This window comes from Chiroxiphia lanceolata, chromosome 4 (genome assembly GCF_009829145.1).
Source record: "Chiroxiphia lanceolata isolate bChiLan1 chromosome 4, bChiLan1.pri, whole genome shotgun sequence".
NCBI lineage: Eukaryota > Metazoa > Chordata > Aves > Passeriformes > Pipridae > Chiroxiphia > Chiroxiphia lanceolata.
The window spans coordinates 14253234-14270901 of record NC_045640.1 but is presented as its reverse complement, the minus strand read 5'-3'; the positions used below and the strand labels follow the sequence as shown (position 1 = coordinate 14270901).

The 17668-nt window shown below is 40.7% G+C and overlaps 1 protein-coding gene across 3 annotated transcripts in view; it reads left to right on the top strand.

The window, feature by feature from the left end:
* The first annotated feature begins 1925 nt into the window (after positions 1-1925).
* SLC2A9 (solute carrier family 2 member 9) overlaps positions 1926-17668 on the top strand; it is an 82592-nt gene continuing 66849 nt past the window's right edge. Inside the window, exons 1-5 of one of the 3 annotated variants that reach the window (XM_032686644.1) lie at positions 1926-1966; positions 7112-7210; positions 10915-11075; positions 14058-14182; positions 15365-15510. In XM_032686644.1, coding sequence (XP_032542535.1) covers positions 1934-1966; positions 7112-7210; positions 10915-11075; positions 14058-14182; positions 15365-15510 — 564 coding nt within the window. In that variant the 5' untranslated portion in view covers positions 1926-1933. Of the gene's footprint in view, positions 1967-3383; positions 3478-4874; positions 4931-7111; positions 7211-10914; positions 11076-14057; positions 14183-15364; positions 15511-17668 lie in introns of those variants that run through there. The other 2 variants (XM_032686642.1, XM_032686643.1) reach the window with 2 other exon arrangements.

Genomic DNA, 17668 nt, shown 5'->3' with positions numbered 1-17668 from the left:
ATACGTTTTTCCACACTATCTGTTAAAATTTTTCAGTGAATGTTTAACAGCAGCAGCAGAGCAAATTTCAGCCTTTTGTTCCCCTAAGTGTATCATCACTTCCTTAGATTTTGTCAAACATTGCAGTCTGAAGATCAAGTTTCTGCTTTCTGTAATCACATCTCTCTTCCTTGCACACACGTCAATAAAATGCAAAAATAATCTTGCAAATCCATGCAGGATTTCAGTGATTTCTACTCCCTCCCCAGTCCAGATTTCCTTTTTTTTTTTTTTTTGCATGATGTAGAATGTCTGTTCTGGGTACAGGAACAGTCCTTTTGCTACAGTCAAGTGGATGTGTTCAAAGAGTGAAACAAGGGTTACCTGAAATATAGAAGGGATAGTTCAGTCTGAACAGTTCCACAGTTAGCAATTAAACTTTCTAGTCACAACAGACATATCTTAAAATGTTTTAAAGATGTTCTGAAAAGATTCAGTCATATAAAAATAAATGCAGAGAGGGAAGGCAGATACAAGTTATCCCTGCTAGTGGCTTAGCTATGAGGCTATATCTCCCTAGATGTTTAACAGACTGTTTCATACTGAGCCTGTGTAGTTTCTGTTTCAGAGCTATGCCCCATATACTTTGTCTTGTCAGCTCTTAAATTCCAGTTTGATGATGCTTTGTTTGTGCTCCGTCAGAACCTTCATTAATTTAATTATCTACATTGTCTATGTATGAAATCTGTATAGGATGTGGGAGGTTCATTGAACAGGTCTTGATATTATTTACTTGTTAAATGTGGCAAGAAACAAGTGACCTGCTTGATGGCAAGACTAAGCATCTTTCCTATTAAGTGAAATACATTTGACTTGAAAGCTCTTTTTGAAGAATAATTTAGCAGGAATTGACTAAGGCCCTTTGCAGTAGAGAGAAAGAAGTTTTTTGTGCATTGCACTGCACTGGTAGATAGAGAGGCAAGAAGGTAACTTTTCCAGCTTTGATGCTTATAGGATGCTGTCACATCTCTAGTTTCTCTTACTTAAAAGCTCAGCCTGATTTCTTGGAACCATCAGATATAATGGCCCCAGTACTGCCAATGTCTCACAGGAATACTGCCAGTGGCAGTACTCCTGTGACTGCCAATGTCTCACAGGAATACTGCCAGTGGCAGTGCTCCTATGACACAGGATTTCATGTGAAAAACCTCCTGTATGTGTGATGGCCTCAACAAGATTTCCACTCCTATGCTCTGTTTCGCTAAACTGCCTGTTACTCCCCATGTGTCATAGCTCATTGTCTTATAGACTCTTGTCTACAAGGAAGACAACTTGCATTCAGGACTGGATCTATTATTACCATAATGGCCACGTAAGCAAAAATCTTGAAATGTGCTGTTACCCCAGCACTTGAAGCAGAAGAACCCAGTAATCTGTACTCCAAATAAATTGAACAAACTGGCAGACTGCCCAAGGTCATACGATGAAGCACCATGCAAATATCATATCCTCTCTGAAACACCAGAAATCAGTTTAGTTTCTTAATAAATTAAGATTAAAATATCCTTTAACACTATTAAAGGACACGAGGTGATGTTCCGGCAAGAATTTTCTTGACAGAGCAATACGTAAAAGGACACCTCCTTTGCAAAATGTGTTCAGGCAATGACCCAGCTAGTATAAGGTCTCATAATAATTAGAATCACACCACCAATTAATCCAAACATCTGAACTGGAACTCAGCCATAACAATGTTCCACCTGACTGACTAAACTTCTTTTGCAGTTGCAGTGGGTCTGATGCTCCTGTCCTAGTAGAGACAGCATGTCTACTGAAGAGCCTGATACTGTTGCTTTTTCCCCTGTTAAACAGTAGCACAACTTCTCCTTTTTTTCCCTCAGCTATTACCTAGCAAAGTAACAGAATGGAGAACAAACAGCAAAGCAACGGTGTGATGAAAGAAAACAAGGAGGTGAAGAAAAAAGTGGTGAGTGAATTCATCAAATCTTCTGTCAAGACATTTGTTTGCTATTTGGGGACTGGAGGTAGAAAATAACTATTTGAAACCTCATATGAATACTTTGTGGGTTTGGGGGCTTTTTAGGTGTATATAGGGTAACACGTGTTTAGTTTCTATAATTTACCAATAGCGATTGTAAAAGGTCAAAAATGGTGTGTTAAGGTAAGAAATTATGTATGTGTATTAATCACATGCATATTATTTCTATTTGAGTATGAACTGAATTACTCGCACTGTGCTATTTAGAATGAAACTAAACAAAACACAGGTGTCTGATTCAGCTCAAATGCACTCCATGTGTTCTAGAGGCTTGATTCTCCTAACTTTAGTCTTTTACTGCTTATGACCATTCAAAGAGATTATAAATGATGTCTGGATCATCTATCCATATGTACAATTATTTTACATGTTAATGAGTAGCATCTGGCTTTCTATTCAAACACCTCTCAGTTTGATCTGAGCAAACGACACTTCAAAGTTGCTGCATCATAAACTTCTTCCAAACTTACAGTGCTCTGTGGCAGTACATATTATGCCTTTGAGAGCTCTAAACTAGTTCTGAGGTATGTAGCACGTCAAAAGTGGAAAGACCTCAGATTCACACCAATATTAACTGCAGTCATCTGGGAACAGTTCCCAGATGCACTTAATACTCATCATTGCCACCTATAAGGTGCTGTTTAACTCTTAGCAGTTCAAAATCCCCATGTTTGCAAATAGGTACCTTCAAACATAATAGCTGAAAGCTTTTATCTTCCCCAGGTAGCATGTCTAATCCCCTTCTGTTGCACAGCAGTAGTGTGGCATGTGAGTTCTAAACCTCCTAAGGCTGTGGAAGCATCCCTAACATTTTAATTGGCTAAAAACCTTTTGGTATCCTCACTTCCCACCCTCGGCAACACGGTAAAACGCTTCCCCGCATCACTCTAGTGTCTTGCTTACAGAAGGGTCGCCCAGGTCTCCAGTACGGACCGCGGCACTGGTCCGCCCTGCCAGCCGTGGTTCCCCAGCCCCGGTGCCACTCGGCGGGGGCGTCGTGATGGACACCGAGTTGTGACAAATATCGTGACCCCCTGCCCGCCTGGGCTGCTGGGTGAATCCCTGCTGAGGGATGGGGCCAGCCGGAAAGCCAGAGTCGCGGAGGCGGGTTATGTGCGCTCGAGTTACGCGCGAGCACGCGGAGGAGCGCGCTCGGGCTCTTCCATCCCTCGAGCCCTGCGCCGGCACCGACTCTCTCCGCTGCCCGCTGCAAAGCCGGGGACAGGGCCGCCCTCCCGGGCACCCCCGAGCCCAGGCGCGTTCCCCCCGCCCCGCCGCCGCCTCCCGCTGCCGCGCCCCCGCGCCCCGCGCTGCCGGCGGGAGATGCGCGGCCGCTGCGCGCCGGCGGTGGCGGCGGAATGGCCGGAGCGGCGGGGACCGAGGGGGACACGCTGGTGGCGCGGGGACCGCGGGGCGGGGGCGGCCGCGCCCGCGGAAGCGTAAGTAGCGCGGGGCGGCTTTTCCAGCGAAGCGGGAGCCAGCCCGGCGGTGCGGGCGGGGGGGCTCGGCCTGCGCTGCCGGCGCCTTGGGGGCGATTAAGGGGAGAGGGGGTGATTCCGACCCTCTCCGGCGCGGTGCGGAGGGAGGGACCTTCAGCTGGTGCGCGGTGGCTGCGGGAGCTGGAGTAACAGCCCGGAGCTCCCCCGGGAGCCGGGCGGAGCTCAGGTTGCACAGCGGCGACGCCGAGCCCTTCCCCGCTTGGAAAGTTTTTGGTGCCGATGCAGGGGAGGCCAGCGGCGGGCAGAGCTAAAAATACCGCGGCCGGGACCCAGAGGACGGGCGGAGGGCAGCGGCCGGGGAGCGCAGCCGCCGCCGCGGGGGAAGAGGCGGCAGCAGAGCAAGGCGAGGGCACCGCTGCTGCTTCCCCGCTGCTTCCCAAGGCCACCCGTATGGGCAAGTCCTTAGGACAAGGGCAGACCCGGCAGAGAGGGCTGCAGGGTTTCCCTTTTTCTCCCGTAGCCCCGAGGGCAGAGCAGTAGAAGGGCGCCGGGTCCACGGGTACTTGCCGGGACAGCCAGCCTTCCGCGGTGCGTAACGGGACCCGGGTCCCGTTAAGGGTATCTGGTAAGGTTCTCCGGAGTCCAGTTTCCCTATATCCATAGAAAGTCTTAGCAATAGCTGTTTAAAAAATTAAAGCTTCTTTATGCATGTGTGCAATGTCTACTGCTAACGGTTGTGTTTAATTTTAGTCTGAGAAGGGGGCTGTGACTGACCAACGAAAGTACAGTACTCTAAACTGCGTTTTGAAAACTGAAATGCAAACTGTCATGCATTTAAAAACAAACAAACAAACAAAAACCCCAAAACAATTTGAGACCCACGGTAGCCAGCACAAATATTACACTGACAAAGAACTAGAGTTGAGAAAAGCACCTTCAGAGAGCACAGTGCCTTGGGAATTGCAATTAGACCAGAAATGTGGGCTTTCACAAGTAACCAGTCCTCGGGTACCTGGAAGTCTTTGCTGTGAACTGTTATGCAGCGTTCCTGACTGAACACTTATTGCTGTGGTGACGGTCACACCTACCTGCCCTTTGGCTGACGGCAGGGACGCTTAAGCACATGCATGGCTGTGAAGCCGAGGAACACCTGTGAAGGAGGTGTGGTTGCCTTCTTGTTTCCCGGCAATTGCCTTCTTGTTTCCTGGCAATTGTAAAAGACATTGTGGGTTGGGTTTTTTCTTTCCTTTTTTTTAATGTTGCCACAGGGTTAATATTTTTTTGAACAACAATTTGTGTGGGGTTTTTTTCTTTTTTTGCATTCTTGCTTCATTGTGCTTTCACCTTTATCTGGAGTTGCTGAAACCTGAGCAAATATTTAAAATAGTGAATGAGGAGACAGGTCATGGAGAAGTTGAAGTTCATATTCCAAGCTCCAAAACATCTGAATAGAGTGAGTCTGAGGTTTTCTGCAGCAGGCTGTATGCTTAAAAAATTCATGGTATTGAAGTAGGTTCTAAACCCAGCTATTCAAAATACTTGAAAATATTATGAATGTAGGGTTGTCTAAGCACTTCTGTGATTTGCCTTGCATTATCTTCCACTTAGCCTTATGTGCATATAATTTGCCTGTGCTAAAAGGCTTAAGCATTCATTGGAATTTTTAATAAACCCAAGGCTATATGTTCCAAATCATTTTACTTGCAGGATTTTTCTGATGGGTCTAATGTTGTTGGAGTAGAGCCCTTTAGAAATATTGCATCAAGATTACTTGTGAACTCATGCTTATTGTTTGTGAACCCTTCAGGAGCAGCCTGGTAGACCACCAGGAATTTTCCCCAATGAATCATTCAGACTAGTAGCAATTTCTCTTAAGTCTAGGAATGCTTGTGTGTAGTAGAGAAATAATAAGCACCTAATATGAGGTGGTGTAACCAGAAGCTAAATAAAGCCTTATGTCAAAGTTTCTACATTTTGTTACCAAAGTAATGGCACAAAGCTCTGCATGTGTTTGTGTGGCACACTCATTTTAAGAAGCTGGCTAGTAATAAGAAATTGTATTTGCCTTGTGTAGTGATCTCCACAGGATATATTTCTTACACTAGGCTTTTCTCCCCCTGCACACTTCCTCCTGACCTGACCAAAACCAGGCTGGTTAATGAACTGTGTAATCTCTTAAAAGGTTCTCACATCATGTGGAAGAAGTTAAAAACACTCCGCTGTCCTACAGGGTGCATTTTGAGCCCTCAGGAGTGGCAGCTATGAGTGTGGCAGATCCCACATGTGCCAGGTTGTACTCTGTAGTCCCTGCCTCACCACACAGGTACCTCAGTCCTTCTTCACAGGTCACAGTGAGTCTCCACTGACTGTGGAACACAAGCTCTGGCACATTCTAACAGCCACTTGCCCTGTTGTGCCCACGAGGCTGGTGGAGCTCGTTCCAGTCCACAGTCACTGCTGCTATGCCATGTGCTAGCTACATGAATGTTTTCCAAAGTGAACATACAGCTTTGTGCAGTTGACAGAATATATTGATTCATTAACCTGTTGCAAGTGATATAACTGAACCTGAGTTTCTCAAGCCTGCTCAAGGCTTGTCTCCTTTTGAAAGAGTTGAGGCTTCTGTGAGTGAGGAAGCTGGGCATAACTGACAGAGAGCTTTTCTTGAAATTCTAGATTCTTATCACAGTTGTTTTTTTTTAAATTGAAAACACATTGAAAAGCCATCCATTTTAACATGTTCAAAGTTATCCTTCGTGATCTACAAAACTACATTTGAAATTGACCAGCCACTGAAACACTAACTTTAATGTCTCCTGGGACCGGCTGGCAGGGGTCTCTTCTGCCGCTGTCTGTGACCCGGCAGGAGAACTGAGTGGCAGAAAGTAGTACTGGGGTAGGTGGAAAGGACCCTGAAATGCAAAATCTCTCAGATCAAAGCAGTTCTACCTTTTATACTACAGATGATGTGGAAGAAGAAATTGTTTGCAGAGGTTGGTTAAAACAGTATGAGGAGGATGAAGGGAAGAGGCCCGAGAAGGGGGAGGTACAAGTGTGTCATTAACAAAAAAGGGTAAATGTGTTTCCGCTGGAGAGCACGTGTGGCAGCAAATTGCTGTCGGAGACTTGCATTTGGGTTGCAAAACCTAGTTTGTAGGCATCATTTTAAATTTTTTTTGGTCACAATTTCAATCCTTGTGGGATTGGGAGGCACATCATCTCATGAGTCTTTACCCAAGCCAGGTCTACTCACAGTCCTACTGTATCCCACATACACTACTCCTTGCTTTGCTGTGTTAGTGAAATATTGTCAACAATTTCCTTTGCTGAGATTATGCTTCTGTAGCATTTTACTTTTAATAGTGGTGGCTAGTAGGATGCTTGCAGCAAAACTCTGTGAGGTTGAAAGAAGTTCAAATGTTCGCTTATGCCTCGGAAGATGTTAACTGAGATGCTGTCACTTCAAATTTACTGTTTCTCAGATTGAGAAAGGACAAGTGTTTCAGGCCATTATTCTGCAACAAGGATATCTACCTGCAGGAACTATGCAAGATAGCAGAAGGAGTGTTTAAAACCAGAGGTACATTAATTTAAGATATGCTAACTGTGGCTACATCTTTTCTTTGTCTTTCAGAATTGGTCTGGGAGTCTCATTTTAGCCTCTTTAACTGGTGCTTTTGGTTCATCTTTTCTTTATGGTTACAATCTCTCAGTGGTGAACGCTCCTGCAGTGGTAAGTGACTGACAAAAATGGAATTTAATATCAGTAGAGGGCAGCCTTGTCCAGCTATTGCACGCTCTTCAGTATCCTGCCTTTACAGTCCTCCTGATTACACAGCAGAAAAAGATTACATCTCATACAATAACTTTCCTTTGCCTGAAACCTTCCTGCTCTCCATGAGGTTTTCACATAAATCCAGTAGCTATCAGGAATCTAAATGCCACTGTTGTGGTGCATGGGTGCACATGGTTTGCTTCTCATTCTCCCCGAGCCCAGACGAATACTAAATCTCCTTGCACACTTTTGTATAATAAAGTATTTTTAATATCTGCCTAATGGGTATTTGGTAGCTGTATGCACATGTTCAGCAACTTCTGTTCACATGGTTCAGTTCTAGAGGGTTGCACAACATGTCATTCCTGTTGATTAATATTAAAAATAATGCCTCTGGCTTCCCCTTAAATAATAGGCCTCCTCTCCTGCATTTTGTGGTGATGTCTTGTTTGGTTCTTAATTCAAAACTGCTGGGTTGACCATCTGTTGGCTGCAATATGTGGGATAGATTTGATGAATAGAGTTCTGTGGAGTCATTAGGCAAAACTTGTGGTGATTTCATTAAAATATCAGTTATCACAAACAATCTTAGCCCCAGGCTTTGTCAACAGTTTTAAGAACAACTTTGACCCTCAGGGTTATAGATGTCAAACCAGGTATATTTATATAAAATGAATTATTTATTATGACAAATGATCAGACAAAAGATCTTAATCAGAACTATTTATCACACCATAGAAAAGCTAAAACTATTAGTAGTGTATAGTATAGTGCAACTATATCAAAGCAATTATCTCAAAGCAATTAGATTAAAGCTAGTAAAAAGAAGTAATTATTTAATTGATGTAACAGCTCAGCAATGCTTGTAGGCAGATCTCTTTCTCTTAACCTCAAGGAGTATCCTTGAATGGGTGTCCCATTCCAGGGAGAATCTCCACACACTCCAGGAAGAGTATGTTAGAAGAACCTGCCATATGAAAGTGGACTAGACTTTTGTAGTATAAAGTGATTGACTGTCAGTCTCATGTCTCCAGGTCAGCTTAGCATCTTATCTGTCATATCTTTACCTCACTACCAGTATGTTGGTTTGGGGTTGATGAACCAGACTGGTTTTGGCATAATTCAATACCAAAAACAGCACCTGGGCCCCCTCTCAATCCACCACTGATAGATTTGCAAATAGGGCACTTTCCTGTTGAGTTGCTTGACCTCATTCCAGGATGAAGAGCCCTGCTGCAGGGGGAAGTTAATTTAAGGCTGGAAAGTTGAAGAACTATTTGTAAATTTTTGTGTCCATTTTCTTTTGATGTTGCAAATTTTGTCAGTTCATCAAACTCCAGAAAAATTTTCCTGTAGTTCTCACTGGGTTTTGCTACTCCTGTAGTTCTCACTGAGCTTTACCTCATGTCATCTTATAAGGTAGAGTTAATCCAATTTCCTGGTTGCTGAAAGGGGGAAATAAACTGTACAAACTCCCCTCAGAGCTGAGATTGCATCCAGCTCAGTTCCCTGTTGTTCTGTGGGAAAGAGCAGTGGCCATTGCAGGTATGATTCCCAAGAAACCCAGAATTGAACCCAGTTCAAAGAGCTACCATAATTTATTAAATTATGGGAGCATTTGGCAGTAGGAAGACAAAAGGTTTAATTGCATATGAGTTGAAGCTGTGTTTTTCTGAGCAGAATTTCTACAGTTCCTTTCATGGACCGATTGTAGGCAAGGCCTGTGAAACAAAGATGTGCTTTGTGCTCTATGCAGGGAAGCAAAGCCTCTGCTACTTTCTGATTTGCACTTGCCCTCTTCCTGGGGAGGGCTGCAGTTCTGAATTCCTAATGCAAAAATGTACAGCCTGCTGTGTCAGCTGGTTCAGTAGTGGTCACTGTGTGTAAGTGACCTTTGTAACTATGGGTAAGACAAGGAAAATATTTCCCTTATATCTAAAATGTACCCATTAGATAATATATATATATAACTATATATATCCCTTACATTCCTCTTAGTTTTCTCACCCTAGCACTACTACTGCAATTGAGAAAATAAGATACTGATAATGCATCAGCTACTGTTTCTTGTTGGCTTTGATTAGGGGCTAAAATTTGTGTATACAGGTTTATGACTTTAACATTATTGAGACACCTGATCAAAATCCCAAAGGAGCCTTTCCATAGAATTAAATGGATTAAAATCCAGTGGATTTGTTAGATCAGATTTGTTTTGTTTCATGTTCTTCCCCTCAAAACCTCTATGTGTTACTAGCTTCCAATTTATTGGCAATGGGAATCCAAACACAGGTGCTGTACATGTCAGAGCATCTGTATGTTACTACTGAGTGTTGTAGTTTGTACTTTTTCTTGAATATTTGCAGTTATTTATGTCTCCTTGTAAATAACCAAGCTATGATGAGAAAATTAGTCATAACACAAGGGGAGAATAAATTGCATACTATTCTGAACCATTATCATTAGCAAGAAATGCTAATAGTGTTGTAAAAGGGCTTTCTCTTAGTATTCATTACTATCAGTAATTAACTTCAAATAAACAAGATCTCTGAATCTAAATATAATCTGAGTATTGGTGTTAAAGAGATAAGATGTACTACTTGATTTATTGGCAGATTCATTTGGAAGCTTACTGTGAGATTCTTATAAATAGACAAAGCATCAAATTGACTTTTATCCTTTTCTTTTTTTTTTTAAGTGTTTTTTTTCTATCTGTTTAGAAACACATAAGATAGCTTTGGAGAAATATCCATGCCCACCTTTTAATTCAAGGCACAAGAGGTCTACTAGAAACTTGATAGAAGGAATTCAGAAAGTTGTATGTTTTTACCTCCACCTTTCTTAGGTACCTTGCAGATGGAGAGGTGGTAATTCAAATTAACTGAAGTCCTCAAATCAAATATTCTGTGTGTCCAAGGTTAGACTAAAGTTTGAAATTCCTAGTTTGAATGGGGAAAATATTGTGGCTTATATTGTTGAGTCCTGTTCCAGGATACTTTAGGAGCTATTACATGCTGAAGGAAATCTGAGAAGAAACTGGGGAAAAGAGCCAAGATTGAATTTTGTGATATTGTAGAGCTTGTTGGGAAGCGGTGACAGAGAAAAGGTGAGAGCTTTTCCCAAGCATACTGTGCCCTTCTGCTGTAGTGACTGCAGCTGCCTGGTGCTGTATCCTCGTCAGAGCATCAGGCACAGCGGCCCTTGACTGTGAAATGTGAGCAGCATAAAAATGAGGAAGTCTGACTAACAAGAAAGTAAACAGGCAATGTCTCTGCAGACAATACACAGAAGTTGTTAGAAAGCATCCTTCAAAAACCTGCAGTTGTGCTCATGAGGAAAGCAGAAAAAGAGTATAAACTCTGTCACACTGAAGGCTAAAAAGTGAGCTGGTCCTAGACATTTATGTCCACCTGTAGTTTTTTCCACACCTTGTTTGGGACTGCCATGCAGTTATACGTATGGATGCTTTCATTGATTCAGTTAGTTTTATTGCAGTTGCATCTAGAATTGAGGGTCCATTTTTTGGAGGAGAGCAAGTGTGATTGCTGCAAGTAAGCTATTGGGCTGATTTTTTATTTTTTTCCCCTAATTCTGTTTCCCTCAGTTGTATTCTTAATGTGTGATTTTTTTTTTTACATGTATTATTACTATTTATTTTCTTTCAGTATATCAAGAAGTTTTACAATGAAACTTGGCAGAGCAGATATGGCTTCTCAGTGAACGAAAGCACACTGACACTGCTCTGGTCCGTAACCGTTTCTATTTTTGCCATTGGTGGCCTTGTGGGTGCCATTATTGTTACCCCAATTGTGAAGTTCTTTGGACGGTAAGTGTACTGCAAAACTTGTATTTTCTAAAGTGGTTTCTCACTTAGTCTCTCTAGAAGGCTTTACTTTTATTTTTGAAAAGCACCCTCTTCACCAGAATACAAATTTAAGTAATTTTAAATAATGAAAGCTCATTTCTGAGAGATATGAATTTCCAAGAGTGAAATTGGTACCTTTCTCTCTGGCCTTACTGCGTATTATTTAAGTCAAAGAAGCCATTTGCTCTGAACTGACAGTGGGTTGAGATGTCAAGGAGGTTGCATTGTCAAGAATGTGAAAGGAAAATACTGTAAAATAGAAAAGATGTCACAAAGGACTGGCAGATTCTTGTTTCATGAGTCTGCTGAGTACCTTACTGTAAACAAACAAAGCCATCAATATATCTCATTTGCTTCTTAACAATATCTGTTGTCATATAGTAATGAAAATTTGCATATTTTTCCTTCCTTATGTCAATTTAAAAAAAGTTTGAAGAGCTAAACTAGGATGAAGTTCATGTTTGGTCTTTGCCAAGTTTGGGGATACTGTCCCTGCTCTATACAATGTAGTATTTGACCAAGTCTTGACCACAGAGAATATGAGCATTTTAGGAATGTTTGTGCTGGTGTGTGTTTGCATTTTTGCTGCAGGTACTGACTAGATATTTCTGTCAAATTTTTGTTTCATACAGTCTTCCAAAGAGAATTTTAAAGGTAATTCATTAATTACCTATAGTTAGAAGACCATGAAAAAACCCTGCCACTGTAGTATTCATCATAACTGCTCATTTGGATTTCCTTAATTGCAAATTCTATATAATTTGATATTTTTTTGTCTGTTAAATCACAGGAGAACATCATCATGGAGGCTTAAATACAAGCATTAACCTCCACTGTTCCTACTTTTCTGTTTTACACTTTGACTGTTTCTGTACACTTTGACTGATTGTACTCTCCTAGGTCTCTTTGGCATTCTCCTAACTCTTCCATATTCCATTTTTCACCTCAAAGAGTATATTTTCAAGCTCTTCCATTTCATGCTTACAGCAAGTCAGTATTCTCTGCTGTTACTCATTCTTCATTAATTTATTCTGTCACTTCACCATTTGATTTTCAATTTTTAAATATTTTTCATAGGCACATTATTTCTTTTTTTTAGGTTTTCAACTTCTGCCAATTTGGCTTTTACACACTTGTGTAATATATAAAACTATGCCTGATTAAGACAGATTAATTCCCAGAATATTGCTAAGTCTTCATTAAAATAAAGTGAAGTAAAAAATTAGTTCAAAGAAGGCTTGAATTTTCAGTGAAGAGTAGAACAGCTTTGCATGCAATTCGTTAAAGTGGTGGCTGATCTGTCAGAGATACACCACTTCGATTGGAGCTGGTTGTGTTTCCAGGGCAGACCTTTACATTTGCAGATTCTGCCCGTGTTTATTATGTTTATCTCCATTAAGCCATGAAAACAGCTCTGTTACAGATATGGTGTATGAATGCTACAGTACAGATGGCAAAGGGTTGTGTGGATAAAGGCTACTCACCAAAGAGTGGTTCTTAAGTTTGCTGTTCACACTGCAGTGTGTTTTTCTGGTCTAGGAACTCAGACTGATGTATCATTATAGTAATTGAGGAGCACATTGTGAAATGGTGACAGAACAATAAAATACTCTGCTGTTAAGTTGCTCCAGTGTAGGTTGGAGGGTTGTATGTATGATGAAGCTGAGCTCCATTTACACTGACACAGAATAATGAGCTAAGGGGGATCAAAAGCATTAGTCAGAAATAATGTATGACTTTAAAAAGAACACTTGAATCACATTGCTGTAAGGTTAATAACATAATTTCCAAATTACTGGATTCCTAGGCTCTACTTACTTCAAGAGAGATATAGAGTAGTTTTTTGAAAGGGAACCTTCACACACATAAGCTTAAGTCCCCTGTGTCTTTGACGCTTCATAATTTAAATTCTCTTCTTCTAATGAAGAGCAGCTGCTGTTGTGTATCCTGAGCACCCAGAGCAACGTGCTCAAGGGATTGCTTAGACCACTGCTAGGGAGCCACATTCCCAGGCTGAGCATCACTCCAGGTCCCTCTCCTTCCTTTTTGTACCACAGCAGGTCACACCCAGTGCCTTCAGTGAGAGAACGGGCAGTGCAAGGAGTCAGAGTCAGTGTGTAACAACTTCTTTGTGCCATTCCTTTCTTCTCACTCCTCCTGATTTTAAAATTTTAAAGTATATTTTTGTGATTTAAAATTTTTTTTAACAAAGTAATAATTTTCCACAGAGAATATTTCTTTTATTTGAAAAATATTTTAAATTTTTTATTTAACTGTTATAGAATTATTTAAATTTAAAAGTGGGAAAGAAATATGTAAATCTGTATTTTGGTTAATTTGAACAATTTTTAGAGAACGGTTGAGTTTTACTACTCATGTGAGCCCAAGCGTTTCTTCTAACTCGACAGGTAGGAGGTAATTTTCCTCAATGTATGTTTTCATTATCATGGATTTAAGGATGAATTATAATGACGTAAATATGTCAGTGTTGAGTAGTTCTCAAAGTGTCAAAAAACATATGTAGCATTAAAATGCCTGTAGTTATATCAGCTTGTTGCTATTTAAAGTATATTCTACAGTTCCTCCATACATCTAGACATCATCTACCCAGAGTAGACTTGTTTATGTTTATATTCATATACAGAATCTTGGGCATGTCACTTGGATTCTTGGGATGCATAGGGTGGCTAATTGCTCTGCTTTTGAAATACAGCTCTTCAGTTAGCTATGATATGTTTTATTTTAAAGCTGTGGTATAGGTTTGAAACTGTATACATTTGGGTATAGTGCTGTACTTTGGAACCTCACAACATCTAAGAGGCAGTGTTTGTTAGGAACTTTCTGTTCATAAATGTTTAAGGATAACAGCCTAATATGCTTGGAATATGACTAGATTTAGCTGCCATGGTGCTGGTTTCTACATAAACTGTCTTTTCCTTTTAGGAAATGTACGTTGCTGCTCAATAATGTGTTTGCAGTGACAGCTGCGTTGTTGATGTCCCTCTCCTTGCTGGCAGGGTCGTTTGAAATGCTCATACTGGGCCGCGTTATCATGGGTGTTGATGCAGGTAAGCTTTGGTCATGCTCTACATGTCTGAAATGCTTGTGCCATACATAAAATTCCTCCTCTCCCCCAGCTAGAACTTTCTTTACATTGAAGAGGTGTTTTAGGGACTAGCTGTAGCCACACTGATTTCACTGGGACAAAACAGTAGACTAAGGGCTGAAGGATCTGATGTTTGGAGAAGACACTGGAATGAATGCCAGCCACTGCTATCCATCCTAGTTGTTCTCCCACTTTTCCTCTTCCAGCCCTGGTGGATTTTATCTGTCTTCATGCCATGAAAACCCTTTAGCTAGGAGGGTGTAGCCTATTTATTAACACTGCTTGTTGCTGTGTGTTTAGAAGTTGTTGGATTCCATGCTAATACCTGTAGGATTAAGGAAGGTTTGGTACATCTTCAGCTGTTCCTAGCAATATGGTCTTCCCAATTCAAAAGTAAACCATCGAGGCACTGCAGCACTAGAATTGTCTTGCAGCTAAAAGTAAGGGTCTCAGCAACTTCTCAGGCCACTAGATGTGAAGTTCATGAGTCATTTTGGTGCTGACTGCTAATTTTTGTCTAGGTTACCACCAAACTACCAAGCTTCTGGAGCTATGTAAATATTGTCATTGTTCTAACTAGGATCATGCAATTGTTTCTTCCTGGTTTTGAGCAGCCACCTCACCCTTATTTTCTGCCTACTATGAAGAGTTCATTGCAGGTGTAAGCCTGTATTGAGAGGAATATCTGCTAGTACTGTTTACAGTAAAAATATTTCACCTGACAGTATCTGTTCTATTTGATGGATACATTGGTTTGTGTTTTTTTCCTTACCTACACCAGTGCTAACACGACTTTCTTTGCTTTGGAATGAGCAAATTTAAAACAACAAATCTGTTCTCCTGATGATTCTCATCTCTGAGTAACCTTTGGTGCTCCTCATCAAATAGCACATACACACATTTCTGTAGATCTATAAAAGATAATCAATCCAAAGATTATTAAATGGTGTAAGAGTAATTAGACGTACAGGGAAGATAATTCATATTGTCTGTGGACAGATATATTTCTGTTCTTTGCATGTTCTTATGCCACTCTAGTGAGCAGATTAGCGCTCAGACTCCTTCCAGTAGACTTTTTTTTCCATACCTGACATAATGAAAAGAAGTTTTGACTTAATATATGGGGTTTTTGATTCTTTTGTAGGAATTTCCCTAAGTGCCCTTCCCATGTATTTGAGTGAAATATCTCCTAAGGAAATCCGTGGTTCATTGGGTCAGGTCACAGCAATTTTCATCTGCATTGGCGTTTTCACTGGTCAAGTTTTGGGGCTGCCAGAAATATTTGGGCAAGTAAGTACTTAACACGTCTTTTCTGTCAAAGAACACAAGTGTGCTTTAAGTGTCATATTTTTTGTATTTTGACTGAGTTCTTTACAAAAGTGAAAAACAGAAACAGTGGGGTTTTTTGTTTTGAAGCACTTTGAAAAGTGGTTTCCTCCATGTGTTCTAAAAGCAGGTACATATGACTAAGTTTGGTATATGTAGTCAGCAGTTTTAACAGCTTGAGTAGCTTGTGTGTGTCCATGTGCGGGTTGCCCTCCTCCCCTTTCTTGATGTACACTTATTTTTGCTGGTTTACAGTTTCTTTGAGTATCAGGGAAATGCCTAATAGCTTTTACATTTTTGATTTGTGATTTTTTCAGTGTGAGATAGAACTGAAAAAGGCTTGGTTAGAGTTTGTATGAGAACGTGAATAGAAAGACCCTTGCTTAGTGATTAGAGTGTTCCTTGTAATGCACTCCTGCTTTTAGATTATAAGGTGGAAGAGCAGAGCTAATATATACCTTTATGGAAAGATTATCTCTTCATTTAATAGGTTGTCTTGCTGTCATAGACTGAGATTAACTTGGTGACCACTGGATGTCATCATTGCTCTAAATAAATGAACTCGAGGTTGGTTATGGCTGGTGCTTGGAAATACAGAATCACAGAATTGTTAAGGTTAGAAGGAACTACAGTGGGTCATCTGATCCAACCAGATACTTTCCTTTCAGAGGTGAATCTTCAGTGCAGTGTGGAGGAAATATCTGTATCCTCTCACAATGAAACCTGAACTCAGAATCCCTTCTGACAGCCAGCAGAAGTATTAAACTGTTGCAAAAGTGAGGAGAGCTTTTCCTCCTCTATCCATCCAAACTCAGCTCCTTTGTAAATACACAATATCATCCTCCCTGACACTTTTATTTTTGTTTGACCAGCTCTCTTAGTCTGTCCCTTTATCCTGTTAAGCCCTCCTGCAGACAGTTTGATTCAATTTACCCTTTATTGAATTATAGTTTTCTCCTCTGTCCCCTCCAAAGCAACAAATTTTAGAAAAAAGCTTTAAATGGCTTTTACGGACCTTCCTTGGTGCCTTCTACAGAGTTGCCTTCTCTTGCTTTGGAAATGAATGTATGAAATGTCAAGAGGTCAATCAGATTGTTTAGAATATATGTCAACCCTTATGTAGTAGGTTGGGGTTTTTTATTTGTTTTTTTTGGGGGGGTTGTTGGTTGTTTTTTTTAAAACATGTGTACACTTTAAAGGTGAGGTGTCATGCGAATTTTTCTCTCTTAGGTCTTTGGGATATTTTGAATAGGAAATACTTATTTCTTGGTTTCAGCTCATTCTTGCTGTTTTTATTTCTCACCTTCCTTTCATCCCCATTGTTGCTGCTACCAAATTATGGAGATTGCTTCTACAACCTGCTTTAGTATGAAGTTAATTAATATTACACTATTAAAGATAGACATTAATTAATTTATGTAAGAAGAAACACACTTTATCTGTAGAATTAGTTCTTTTCAAGATAGATAACATCAGCATGTTGGCTGATGTGAATTAGCATATTTCCAGAAAAATTATTGGAAGCAGCTTGAATTTTCTAGTTGGGTATGTGGGTGTATTTTTCTTTTTATCTCTATTGGTTTCAGTGAAGTCAGGATTTTATTCACTAGCTTTATGTGGTTCCCATTGAACCTCCCTCAGTGGGACGTAGTTTTTATTTTGTTGCTCTGTGGTTGTTTGTTGGTTTCCTATCAGAATTTGTTGTAAATAATAATAGTTACAAATTCATGTCTTCTGTCATGGTTTCGTAAGAGTTTTCTCTTGAGCTCTGTCATTTATCTATTACTTGTAAATTGAGCAAATATCTAAGAGATTATTAACTGTAGTATCTAAGCAGTGATGGTTTTGAAGAAAGGAGGGACAAAACCAGAGTTGGGCATCTTGCTGGAAGAGATTTGTTGGAAGAGGAGTGGACATGAGCAGGGCTTTCAGCATGGCTGGGGTTCTGTCTTGTAAGAGCAGGTAACAGCAGCACTGCTTGTGTGGTCAAGTAGACGGAAGTGAGACAAACTGACTGCACCATGTAAACACAAGAAAGAGAACTATAGAAGGAATAGAGTGGCTTAATCTCAAGGACAATATGGCTACAAGAATGACTTTTATAATAATTGTGTGAATAATT